General features: G+C 36.4%; 3 protein-coding genes across 3 annotated transcripts; all 3 read left to right on the forward strand.

Annotated features, from left to right (window-relative positions):
- Positions 1–2270: 2270 nt before the first annotated feature.
- Positions 2271–3209, forward strand: LOC113170839 (olfactory receptor 51E2-like). The gene has a single exon (XM_026373116.1). It carries the CDS (start codon positions 2271–2273, stop codon positions 3207–3209), a length of 939 nt encoding a protein of 312 aa, XP_026228901.1.
- A 1370-nt stretch (positions 3210–4579) lies between these two features.
- Positions 4580–5536, forward strand: LOC113170847 (olfactory receptor 4D11-like). The gene has a single exon (XM_026373128.1). It carries the CDS (start codon positions 4580–4582, stop codon positions 5534–5536), a length of 957 nt encoding a protein of 318 aa, XP_026228913.1.
- Positions 5537–9130: 3594 nt separating this feature from the next.
- On the forward strand, positions 9131–10087 carry LOC113170854 (olfactory receptor 4D11-like). Its single transcript, XM_026373141.1, has one exon. The coding sequence runs from the start codon at positions 9131–9133 to the stop codon at positions 10085–10087; it is 957 nt and encodes a 318-aa protein (XP_026228926.1).
- Positions 10088–14405: the final 4318 nt, after the last annotated feature.

Genomic DNA, 14405 nt, shown 5'->3' on the forward strand with positions numbered 1-14405 from the left:
GGTTGTAATAAATCCTCTTTTTTTGCTGTACTTGTGTCCCGTAACACAGTTCGTAACATTCACAGAATCACCTGACACTAAGCCTAATCCAATTTACACTTCAAAACAAAGAATTTCACAAAACAAATAAATCAATAGACTATATTACTGTTTCATTTGTTTATAGAGGCTGTAAAGCCCCGAAAAATGTCCCTGTACATTTTCATGCCAAAAAAACATTTAGGTTATAGTGAACATGTGCCAACAGACCCTCTGAAAAATGATTGGTTTGAGGATGGAGTTTCCACCTCTTTGCAGATGGGTCTTTGACATTTGTGAGCCATGAATGAAGTTTAGAAGAAAAGATGGACACACTACAAGTTGCAAACATACAGCAGTGGTATCACAGAGATTCTGTGGTAGTATTTTTTGTATAATTATACTTTGTAAGGTCTTAAACCTTGCACTGTAAAGTGCCTTGAGATGACTTCTGTTGTGAATTGGCGCTATACAAATAAAACCGAATTGAATTGTGTTCATCCATATATCCGACAAGTGATTATTGTCTTTGCTTTGCACTCTGTTGCTGATACTGTTGTACTGCAGAGTGAATCTGCTGTAGCCAGGTAAAACAATGGCTGACTGCTAGTTTTTGGCCGAACTAGTCACAGATAGGGTTCCTAGATAATATTTATGCACAAATACAGGCAAGAGAACACAAACATTCACAAGCAGCGACTAATAAATTAAGGTTTGTCATTGGAATGTGTGCAGTATGTTTTAAGATTAGATTTTGTTATGACACACTAGCTCTGATTTACTAAAGGGTTGCATGTACTAAAATGTGCAAACCTAATAGCATCAGAAGAAAATGACACAAGCTAATCTAACAAAAATGGGCAATGCGAGTGCAACTTTAAAATCAGCAAAATAGCACACGCCATTTATAAATGGGTGCGAAAAATACAACAATCACTTTTTCTTAGATCACAAGCAAAATGTCCAGAAATGAAACATGCATCTTAGTAAGTTGGGCCGAGAGAATACAGAGAGGATGCCAAACATGATATGACTGTCATTACTTAATGGAGGTCAAACCAAAATACTAAAAAGAAAATTACTTCATCTGATGGTGAAACTAGAGATGTCAGAGAATCTTGAACATTATTGTACTTATTGTAATTAATAACATAAGACATACTTTCCAATCTAAAGTATTTATGTAGGAGGTTGCAAAAAGGAAATGTCTGTTTTCGGTCTGCAATGCACTCATATAATGAACCACATGAAACATAAAGCTTTTTAAAGTCAAAATAAGTTAATATGAAGACAGACATTTTTTATTGTTTCTTACATTAATTTTTAGTAGGATTATATTAATACCAGCCCTGGAAAGGATAAGCTTTTATAAATTTAGCACTATATGTAATGCCAATGTCACTGGCTAAACATACAAAAAATCTGGATATTTATTAAAGTGAGAAAATATTCAACTAAGCACTCCAAGTAAATTTTTAATTTTTTAGTGTGTCTAAAATTTGCAGTCTTAGTTAGAATAATTATACAGATTAATGAGAAAAATATAAATGCTAGAGACCTCAAAAAAAGCGAGAAAAACAATAAAACAAAACAATAAAACAAAACTATCGCTAAAACCCCAACACTTAACATTTGTAAAATAACTCACCTAAATTCTCAGTTCTGAGGAAGTGTAGTACCTCGCTTACAATTTTAAACAATAAACAGTTCAAAAGTAGATAAAAAGTATTAGATTATATTTGAATATAAAATTGTTAATAGACTGAACATGTGTATTTGTTTTTAACTGAAAAGATAAAGAGTTCAATCATGTGGACACGTCAGATCAGCCTTTGACAATTTGTTGACATAACCAGCACAAAGAGTATTTTTAGAATTAAAGTATTATTTTATTTTATTATTATTATTTTTTTTGTTTAGAATTGAGGCTGGATTTGGGGGAGTTGTCTAAGCAGTGACCAGCTCTAATCACCTGGGATCAAAAACCACGATAATTGGACAATAGGTGGGTCCAATGAAATGTAGCTGTGCTCATGACTGTTAAAACCAAACATCTTAAAAAGCTCTCTGGTAAACCTCTCTGTTGTAGGGAAAGCAGTTTGACTGAGCTCAGTTAGAATTACTGTTGAAAGATTTGAAAGCTGGATAACATTGCTTATGATTTATAACACATTTAATGATATTTTGCCTTGAGAACATTTTTTTTATATCTGCTTCTTTTGTTATATTTCAACTTTGTTATTTTGTTTAATATGTCTTTACAGAACTATTCAATCAAAGTAACAGAATTTATAATAGGTGGTTTTGACACAACAAAAAATCCTTTGCTAGTTGGTGTGGTTATATTGATTGTCTATATTGTAGCTGTTCTAATTGATATAGTTAATATCCTCGTCATTATGTACAAAAAGAATTTGCACAAACCAATGTATCTTCTGATTTGTAACCTTGCTGCTGTTGATCTACTGTACTCTTCTAGTGCGAGTCCTACAATTATTGAGGTTCTAGTTACAGGTGTTAAAACTATATCCTATGTGCCATGTTTACTTCAAATGTTTGCTTTCCATCTGGGACAAGTGATGGAGATGTTTGCTCTATCAGTTATGGCATTTGATCGATTAATTGCTGTTAGTTGTCCTTTTCAGTACCACAGTTATTTAACAAACACACGTATTATTGTTCTTACATATATCCTGTGGATTGTTGCTTGTGCTTTTGTGGCTTTGGTTCCTGCAACTGTGATCCGTCTCCCTCACTGCTATTCAGTTATAAAGTACAATTTCTGTAGCTATGCTGCTGTAATACGAACCACTTGTGTTGACCCAAACTACTATTTCAATTTGGTTGCAAGCATAGTATTTTTTCTTTCATTTTTCACTTTCGGTTTTATTTGCCTGTCCTACGTTGGGATCATATATTTTGCTAAATTATCTTCACATAATGAGAAAAAGAAAATTGGCAGCACTTGTTTGAGCCACTTGATTGTGGTAACATGTTATTACCTTCCACTGTTTATCATCACTATCTTGACCAGGTTTGGTATGGTATTGACTGTTGAGGAACGTAATGGCTTAAATATTGGGACCATCCTTATCCCATGTCTTGTAAATCCTTTTGTGTACTGTCTCAGAACAAAAGAAATTAAAAATGAGATCATCAAGATGTTCAAAAAAGTTCAGACATCTCAGTAGAAACTAGTAAAGTGTGAATTTGTTATATAAACATTCATACATAACATGTCACACATTATAGTAAACTCTGAGTTTTTGCTTGTTAGTTAGTTATTTAATGGCAAACACTGTAGAATAATAACACTCAAATTCAAGGCTTTTGTAATATTGTGTTTATGTCTTTTATGCACTCCCTATGCACATGTAATGTTTGAAAATAATATGTCATAGAAAGGCACCCAGGCAACCGATGGATTCAAACCCAGGTCACTGTTGCTGTAAGGCAACAGCGCTAACCACTGCACCGTGGTATTGAATTATATCATATTGTGTTTTGTTTATTTATATTTTGTGTGTATGTGAAAAAAAAAAACAATTTGACATTAATTTGACACAGCTCCAGCCACCACTGGCTACAGTGGCACAACACAGATAATTACTAGGTTGAAATGATCTACTGTAATATATTAATCCTGACTTTGTATCCCTTCTTTAGTGTTTGTCATCTCTAATATGCATAAATAAAACTTGTAAGCATTAGTTGAGGGCATTAGTTCAGTTCTTTTTAATTCAATTTTATTTGTATAGTGCCATTTCACTACAGTGTGTAAGGTCTTAGACCTTACAAAGTATAACTGTATACAGATTTATAGAGAAAACCCAACAACCCCACTTGAGCAAGCACTAGGCGACAGTGGAGAGGAAAAACTCCCTTTAGAGGAGGAAATCTCCAGCAGAACCAGGCTCAGGTTAGGCGGCCATCTGCCTGGAACAGTTGGGGTGAGCGGAAAGAGAGAGAAATGAACAGCAGGCAACAAAAACTACACCAGTTTTCACTTCACTTTTTATTAGAGCATTGCAGCGTGCTTGGGTTATCTTTTCTGAATCATTTAAGTGGACGAATATGCAAAATATAAGATAACCAGAACGGGACAAATACAGTATAAATGGCACATCTCTTACATGTCTACCTGAAAGGGAAAATAACATTCAAAGCAACAATATTGACATGTGATTGTACATATGTACACATATTCACCCATCAGGCCTGCCTCTGGAAATGTATGGTTGACATTCATGCTAATGACAAACCCCGCACAAAGAGGATTTCAGATTTAACACTGACCAATGTAATTAGGCTATGTAGTAACTAGCTCAAATTACCTGTGGTCAAAATCCAGTGTGATTGGATAATAGCTTTGTCCAATGAAATGTTGCTGTTCTTGTGACTCTTACAGCACTACATTTTAGAAGCTCTCTGGTAAACCTCACTGTTGTAGGAACAGCTGTTTGACTGAGCTGAGTAAGAATTGCTGGATACCTCTGGTTATGATTTACAAGGGTTTTTATATCTACTTCTTGCATTTTTAAACCTTGTTATTCTGTATACCATGTCTTTTCAGAATGCTTCAATCCGAGTAACAGAATTTATCATAGATGGCTTTAAGACAACCGAAAATCCTGTGCTAGTTGGTGTGGTTATACTGATTGTTTATATTGTTGCTGTTCTAGCCAATATAGTAAATGTCTTCATTATTATTTATGACAAGAAATTACACAAACCAATGCATCTTTTAATTTGTAACCTTGCTGTTGTTGATCTACTGTACTGCTCTAGTGCCAGTCCAACTATAATTGGGGTTTTAGTTGCTGGTGTTAAAACTATATCCTATGTCCCTTGTTTAATTCAAATGTATCTTTATAATCTGGCAGGAGTGATGGAGGCATTTGCTTTATCAGTTATGGCATTTGATCGATTGCTTGCTATTAGTTGTCCTTTTCAGTACCACAGTTATTTAACAAACGCACGTAGTCTTGTTCTTACATATGTCCTGTGGATTGTTGCCTGTGGTTTTGCAGCTGTTTTTCCTGCCACTGTGATTCCTCTCCCTCGCTGCTATTCAGTGCTGCAATACACTTTCTGTAGCTATGCTGCTGTAATAAGAACCACTTGTGCTGATTCACATGCCTTGAACTACTATTTTAATTTGACCGCAATCATAATATTTTCTCTTTCATTTTGCACTTTTGGTTTTATTTGCCTGTCCTATGTTGGGATATTATATTTTGTGAAATTTTCATCAAATAATGACAAAATGAAAATCGGCAGCACTTGTTTGAGCCACTTGATTGTGGTAACATGTTATTATGTTCCTTTGTTTATCACAGCTATCTTGACCAGGTTAGGTGTGGTATTAACTCTCAAGGAGCATAATGGCCTAATAATCGGAATGATTCTCGGCCCATCTGTTGTAAATCCTTTTGTGTACTGTCTTAGAACAAAAGAAATTAAAAATGAGATCATTCATATGTTTAAAAACTTCAGACATCTCATTAGATTCTTTTAAAGGGTGAATTTAATTTTGTGTTGATATTTTATCCTTTTATAAGTATTATGCTAAAAAGATTAAATATATTTAATCATACGTTTTTCAAACTGTTTCCAGTGTCCAGTTGTATGGTAAAGGAGATTATTTTAGCTGGGTGAGAAGCAATTTGTCCAGGTCAGCAATCTATAAAAATAATTTACATTCATAGGTACAAACAACAACCACAGCTACTTACTCCTGCTTGTTTTTTAATTGTGATACGATACTGGAGCACTTGGAAAAAACGGAGCCTGTGAGAAAAAAATTTGCAAATGTTACATACATACATCAAAAACTGCAGACTTACCAGTATAACCCTTTTACATGTCAGCAAAGTGTAGTGTTTTAATATTGCAGGTGTAATAATAAAATGCTTGTTTTGGTCCAAATTACATTTTTCAATTGGATTTCCACATAGCATAAGCATAATAACTAATCCCCATATATTGTTTGTCACTAAAATTCTGTTTAAAAGTTATTTTTAGCCTTAAGCCTTGAAAAAGAGTTTCTTTTTTGATACATTTAAAAAAACAAGATATGTTTTCAAAAAATAAATACATGTTTTTATTCATTGTTGATTGCAAAAATGGAAATTCTTGCTGTTCACAGTAAAACAAATGTAAAGTAATCAGAATACTTTATAAGGCTACTGTTTGCGTGCTTAAAGAAGGGACACTCAATTAGAGATACAGACTGACCCTAAATGCAGCTGATTTTACGTTTGTTAAATTGTCAAGTGCTTACAGCTTTCTCAGTGATGTGTTGTTCTGCAAGAACACATAACATATAGTTATATATTTTAAGTTAATTTAGTTGTACTTTTATGAAAACTTCAGGAATTTATAAACAATCTACTGTATATGTAGGAAATAGGCTGAAATTTAAACAAAACAAGGTGCACTACTATACGATATTCTGCTGTTAGGGTGATTGCAAATAAAATCAGTGCCAGTTTTATTTTACCTGTTTTCAATTCCTGAAAAAATGCCAGTTAAATCAAAGTAATAAAAGCTGAAGAGTTTAAGCACTGAGCATGCAGTTCATGGACAATTGTTGTTTTAATTGAGAAATCTTTGTCTAAATTCAACTAGCCCTGTTTAGTATTTCTATAATAACAGAGTAAGATTACATGTAAGTATTGACTGCTCAGCTGTTAGGTTTAAAGAGGTTTATTACAGAAAAGAAAACAATAATAATGTAATGAGTTTCTGTAGTGTCACAGCTGAAGAGGGATGGCTCCGGTGTGTATGGAAGTCTAGGAGAAGAGACAGAGTAAGCCGGGTTAACAGTGTATAAAATGCTGATGTAATGGGGCACAGAGCTAAAGCCTAATGGCTGGTTACAGGGACGTGTAAAGTAAAAGCAGAAGCACAATGATCAAACAATCCCACCTTCCTGTCTACTACCTCTTCCGGTTCACCTACACTACGACACCTCTGGCTTAGGACATTACATTTACATTTTAGTCATTTAGCAGACGCTTTTATCCAAAGCGACTTACGAGTCATTACAAGGTACAAAGGTAGGCAGGGTGAGCGTGAGGAGGTCTTGCCTAAGGACCCCTACTGGTGTTAGGCCACAGCTGGGATTCGAACCCCAGTCTCCCACATGGGAGGCGGTGATGTTACCACTACACTAACCAGCCGCCCTAACACAGTTCATACCGGTCGACTATTCTCAGTTCTATTATTACTCTGACCACCACTATCCACTCATCAGTGAGTATACCACCAAGCCTCCTCATATGCCTGTCTCTTAACTGTCTCCCCTTAAAGACCACCTCACTCACCTGACATCCACAACCTCCTGCTGGGGCCCGTTCACACTATCACTCTTATCTTTATTGTAATACACACTTTTAAACTCATTCTTGTCTCTGTGTGGTCTCTGGCAATGGAGTCTGAAACCGGCCACGTGACAGTCTCTGATAATAAAGAGAGTTTAGAAATATCAGCAGAGATATTTGCTGCCTGTTTGTTTTCCATAGCGTAACTATTAGCTATAGACAAAATCGGTGTTTAAAGACTAGTTGGGGCTTTGTAATGGGCAATTTCACTTTTCATTACAATGTATATAGATTAAACATTTAATTAATGGAAGAATATTTGATAAAATACAGTACTTTACAATTAGAGTAATAGTTTTAATACTAAATCAATATTATATAAATAAATAGTTTAAATAATATTTAGAGTTCACAAACATTCATTCATGTGTAAAATTAAATTTGTTACCAGAATGTGTACAGTATGATTTTTTTTCTTTTATCCACAATATTTACTGAAAAATACACAATGAAAAACAACAATCAATAAATCTGTTTTGAGATTAGAATTCACTAAGGTACAAGATAGAGACACACAGCGAGCTGCACCCACATGCACACTTTAATCACACACGAGACCATTATTAATATGAGACACTAATTAGCTTGAAACTCATTTGTGTTGTTACTCTTGAGGATCATCTGTCTAAACAAACACATTACTGTGACGCCAAGACAAAACTTTTTAAAGTAAATTTGTTTTGATCATCCACATAGGTCATGTATTCTAAGAAATGTTCTAAATACAATAATTTAGTTATAATGCAGCAAAATTACACATTTAATATTTATTTAGATAAAAAGAAAATGGATGCAGTGTAGGACCCTCACTAGCAGTTTGATAAGGTTGGGTGTAGAGAGCACTGATCTGAGCTGAATGTGAAAATCAGCATTACCGACGATATAACTGCTGAACGACACCTGAACTGTGATAAAGAAAGATGAGCAGCATATGCTACATGAAAAGTAGCTGGAACGTGAGTTACAGTAGACTTTAGTCTTGTGTCTTGTAAGTTGCTTATTATAAAAGCATCTGACAAATTACTACATGTAAATGTAAAAATTCTTCCATTATGCAAGTTGGCCAGAGTGAATTTTTTCTGCCTCTCAAATAGGCCCTTGTTCCATTTCTATTCATGCTAGTTGTGCCACTGTTGTGATTAAACTGATTTTTTTAAACTAGAAACTGATTTTCCATACTTTTATTTTGAAGTTCCTTTACCATGTTGTTCTTGACTTTCCCTTAGTTACTGCTTATCCTTTATTCTGTTTGGCACCATGCATCCCCTGACTACGCCCCCTATAGCTGCAATGACTTACCTGCCTTACCTCCTCCCTCTGCAGGATATATAAACCCCCACATTTCTCTACGCCACTGCCAGACTGTCAGTGTTGGAGTCCAGATCAAACTTCTGTCATGCTGCTGCTGGTGAACCTTTTATGGGGACTGCTCATCTTGTTTGGCTTCCCTATAACTTGTGAAGTCTATTTTTGAGACCTTTGGTCTGTCTGCCTTTTGAATTGTGTCAGTCTATGCTTTTGAGAATTTTTACCTGACTTTACCGAGTTATCAGCTCGGCCTGTTTTTTGTGATATTTGATATTTAGTTTTTCTCTGCTCAGCTCTGCTAGTGTTTTTTCAGTTTCTGCAGCTCTGGTTCTTAATAGTGTTCTTGTGAGTCTTATAACCCTACATCTTTTATAAGTCAACCACTAATTGCATTTTTAAACCTTGTTATTTTGTATACTATGTCTTTTCAGAATGCTTCAATCAGAGTAACAGAACTTATCATAGATGGCTTTGACACAACCGAAAATCCTGTGCTAGTTGGTGTGGTTATACTGATTGTTTATATTGTTGCTGTTCTAGCCAATATAGTAAATGTCTTCATTATTATTTATGACAAGAAATTACACAAACCAATGCATCTTTTAATTTGTAACCTTGCTGTTGTTGATCTACTGTACTGCTCTAGTGCCAGTCCAACTATGATTGGGGTTCTAGTTGCTGGTGTTAAAACTATATCCTATGTCCCTTGTATAATTCAAATGTATCTTTTCAATCTGGCAGGGGTTATGGAGGCATTTGCTCTATCATTTATGGCATTTGATCGATTGCTTGCTATTAGTCGTCCTTTTCAGTACCACAGTTATTTAACAAACGTGCGTACTCTTGTTCTTACATATGTCCTGTGGATTGTTGCCTGTGGTTTTGCAGCAGTTTTTCCTGCCATTGTGATTCCTCTCCCTCGCTGCTATTCAGTGCTGCAGTACACTTTCTGTAGCTATGGTGCTGTAATGAGAACCACTTGTGCTGATTCACATGCCTTGAACTACTATTTCAACTTGACCGCAATCGTAATATTTTCTATTTCATTTTGCACTTTTGGTTTTATTTGCCTGTCCTATGTTGGGATATTATATTTTGTGAAATTTTCATCAAATAATGACAAAATGAAAATTGGCAGCACTTGTTTGAGCCACTTGATTGTGGTAACATGTTATTATGTTCCTATGTTTGTCATCGCTATCTTGACCAGGTTTGGTGTGGTATTAACTCTTAAAGAACGTAATGGCTTGTTAATTGGAATGATTCTTGGCCCATCTGTTGTAAATCCTTTTGTGTACTGTCTTAGAACAAAAGAAATTAAAAATGAGATCATTCATATGTTTAAAAAGTTCAGACATCTCATTAGATTCTGGTAAAGGGTGGATTTGTTTTCATGTAAATATTTTCTCGCTTTATAAGTATTATCCTAAAAAGCTAAAATATATTCAGCCATACATTTCCAAAATGTTTCCATTGTCCAGTTGTATGGTAAAGGAAATTATTTTTACTGGGTGAGATGCAGCAGCCACTTACTCCTGCTTGTTTGTGAATCCTGCAAATGTTGGTAAACATACAGCAAAATCTCAGGAGGACCTTAATGATTTAATCATTGGGTGCATCCTTGGCCCATCTCTCGTAAAAAATATTTTGTGTACTCTCTTTGAACTTTCAAAAATAAAAAATAAGATTTACAGTGTGTTCAAAAAAGTTGAGGCATCTCAAGATTAACATAACCTGAATTTGCTTTCTCGAGAATGTTACGTATATCTTTCTATAGGTATTGTGCCGAAATAATAAAATATATCAGCCTGTGCCTTATCCCCACTGTTTATCATGTCAAGACTTGTAAGAGAGAGGAACCTATTTCAGATTGCTAAAAAGCACAGTTTTCACCTGCTGCTCGTCTTTTAACTGTAAGAGGACAGTCAAGGGCTTGGCATCATATCCAGAGTCCAGGAGAATGGTTGGTTTTGCAAGTGCTGGCCAGTAAACAGTCCAAAACTCCATACTTATCATATGTATTTATTGTTAATGTCTGTTATGGAAAAATGTAATTATAAATGGACTCTGGGGAAAGCTGAAACAAAAGATGTGACCCTGAAAAAGTGCAGTAACAATTCAGTACAATTCAGAGCAATGGATGTTTCCTAAGCTCAATTCCTTAAAATTTATTTTAACCTAAGATTTTTTATTACATTTGAAAGAAACATGTTTTAATCTAAAATTACACTGTGCAGGCCATGTGTGATGTGTTTAAATCAGATCCACCATGTCCATGCTGTCCTGTCTTACAATGTCTCTTTATCTAAAGGTGAACCCTAATGCCCTTAACTTACACCGATTTCCCTCACGCGTATTTCCTTTGCATCTCAATCTCTTCCACTGAAGATACATGTGGTGATGCAAGGAAAACAGGATTGAGGACCCAAGGAAACAGGGTTTTGGAGACATGACATCTCCTCTCCTCTGAACCATCATCTGCAGCAACGTCTATTTCCTGATGACGGTGGATCAGCTGTCAGCTGGACCTTGTTGTGTGTACATTTTGTTGGATTTGAGCACTGTTACCACTGTCTCCACAGTGTTTTTGTCTTATGAATATAAAAATCTGCTCATTTATTAAAACCTGCTTCTTAATTTTTCCTCAGTATGTCACTAATTTAGACTTTAATACTTGTTTTAAGCTCATGATTTTACTTATTATTTGCATTACTCTTATTGGTTACTCTAAATTCATTCCTCATTAATCCAGATTACAATCATATCAACGTATAGAAATGCATTATTAGATCAAATAAATAACAATAAAAATAATAATTAGATAAATAATGTAATTATATTGCGGGTTCCATTTATATCCATGTTCATCAATGACGATGTTATTCGTAACCAGTTTTTTTCGAGTGTATAAGAAAGTTGTTCACTACTCTTTGTTAATGAGAACTAAAGATCTACAGTCCTGGTGATAGATCTGAAGACTTAAAGAAGAAATAAAAAATAAAAGAAATAAAAACTTGAGTATCTTACATTGGTTCTGTTAATTTCAGGGGGCAAGATGGTGGAAGTCGTTTTGGCTTGGTTTGGTTGTAGAGGTAGATGTGGAGAACAAAAAGAGCTCTCAACAAAATGTGAGATCATACAAAAACACAGTGATCACCAAAAAAATACAAAACAATAAACACTTCTAATTTAGCAGGCAAAACCTAAGAAATCAGGAAGACCAGGACGGAGATCCAAGGCAAGGTCTAGTAAATCTGATCTGAGAGCCAGTTCTAGAGCTTTTTCTGAGGGGATCCAAAGCCTGAGTCCTAGGGATGAGCATAGGTCCAAAAACACAGGAAGGCAGAGAAACACGGTTTTTCAAAGGGGCAAAGGCAAAGGCAGGGTCCAAGGCAGAAGGTAGGTCACAAATCACATGGCAAAGATCAAGACAAGTCATTTGTCCCTTATCATTTGTCAGGGGAGTAATGGACGGAGTAATGGAGGGAGGGATTTTGAAAGCAAGGCCAGGCAACGAGGCACAGGCGAGGAGGATTAGGATGATTACATAAAGCTGGATATAGTAGACAAGGTGGAGAACAGGAGGCATACCCAACTAAGCGCATGGGACAGGAAGTGCAGGATCGTGACACCGAGTTTATGCAGAGGGAGCATAGAGCTCCCAGCCACTTTCTAATGTACAAGCCAAACATTATGTCTAGCATCTTCACCTTAGCCTTAGAGATAGGTGCATTGCACACATCATCAATAGTCAACATTCAATGTGATTGGACAATATTACTGTTCAATAATATTTATGTTCCAATGAGTCATCTCAATTCAGTTGAGCAAGCACTAGGTGACAGTGGAGAAAAAAAATCCATCCTCCAGTTGAAACAGCCTCAGGGTGGGCGACCATCTGCCCCAACCAGTTGGGATGAGGGGAGAAAAAAGAGGCAGCAGGCAAAAAATAAATGAGACGTATAACCCAACTTACTACAAGCTGTCATGAAAATCCATTGTTGTAGTGAAAAGTACAGTAGTAAACAGCCCTTCCAGTGTCCAGTTGTATGGTAAAGGAGATTATTTTAGCTGGGTGAGAAGCACTTCATCCAGGTCAGCAATCTATAAAAATTATTTACATTCATAGGTACCAACAACAACCACAGCCACTTACTCCTGCTTGTTTTTGAATTGTGATACGAAACTGGTGTAATAATAATAAAAAGAAAATAGATGATACGGTTGGACACTAGCTTCATCTTCACTAGCAGTTTGATAAATGAATGTGAACTGCTTAACAGCACCTGAAATGTGGTAAAGAGAGATGCGCAGCATGTGTTACATGACCAGCAGCTGGAATGTGATTTACAGGAGAGTCCTGCTTTTGTCTAAAAGCATTTGACAAATTATTAAATGTAAATGTAAAAATTCTTCCACCATGTCAGAGTGGATCGTTTTGTGCCTCACAAATAGGCCCTTGTTCCATTTCTATTCATGCTAGTTGTGCCACTGTTGTAGGCTTGATTGTGATTAAACTGCTTTGAAACTGAAAACTGATTTTCCATACTTTTATTTTGAAGTTCTTTTACCATGTTGTTCTTGACTTTCCCTTAGTTACTGTATATCCCTTTTCTGTTTGGCACCATGCATCCCCTGACTACGCCCCCTATAGCTGCAATGACTTACCTGCCTTACCTCCTCCCTCTGCAGGATATATAAACCCCCGCATTTCTCTACGCCACTGCCAGACTGTCAGTGTTGGAGTCCAGATCAAACTTCTGTCATGCTGCTGCTGGTGAACCTTTTATGGGGACTGCTCATCTTGTTTGGCTTCCCTATAACTTGTGAAGTCTATTTTTGAGACCTTTGGTCACTTCAACTTCAGACATTTCATTAGATTCTGGTAAAGGGTGAATTTATTTTTGGTTGGTTGATTTTGCTGGCCAGTATACAGCACAAAACTCCATACTGCACTTATTGAGAAATGAGATGTCCTCTCCTCTGAACCGCTATCTGCAGCAATGTCTGTTCCTGATGACAATGGATGAGCTTGAGTCAGTTGGACTTGTGACTTTTGTTGGGTTAGAGATTATATTCGTCCAAGTTATAATTAGCATGCACAGTTACCACTGTCACAGCTGAAGAGGGGTGGCTTTGGATATAGGTCTATGAGAAGAGACAGGGTTAGCCGGAGTAACAGTAGAATAGTGATGTAATTGAGAGAGAGGAAGGTAAAGGAGGGACTGGAAGCAGGAGCAGGTCCAATACAGATAGGAAGGGAACAAGTCGGGTAAGGAGAATACACTCATGGTACCGGAGGTTCAGGCAGGGACAGGTCAGGACAGAAGGCAGGTCAGGTTAGGGCGGAGTCAGGTGGAGACAGGTTTCAAGTGAGGCAGTATTCGTATCAGAAAGCAGTCCGAAGATAAGTGCTGGACAGTATGAATCTTCAGGTTGATGTGAGACAATCTGGCAGCCTGGCAAACCTGCCCATAAAGGAAAAGGGCAGACACAGGTGCAGGCAATCTGCAATCAACAGGTCACCTGACAGAAGAGAAAGAAACAAGGAACAGGCCAAACCAGGGGCAGACAAGCTGAGCAAGCACTAGGTGACAGTGGAGAAAAAAATCCCTTTAACAGAATGTGAGTTTGTATTTTGTTTGTCCCTTTAGTTCACCAGTTTGTGTTGCCACCTTGTTCAGGCTTTGTTTG

Source organism: Anabas testudineus, chromosome 13 (genome assembly GCF_900324465.2).
Source record: "Anabas testudineus chromosome 13, fAnaTes1.2, whole genome shotgun sequence".
Classification (NCBI taxonomy): Eukaryota; Metazoa; Chordata; class Actinopteri; order Anabantiformes; family Anabantidae; genus Anabas; species Anabas testudineus.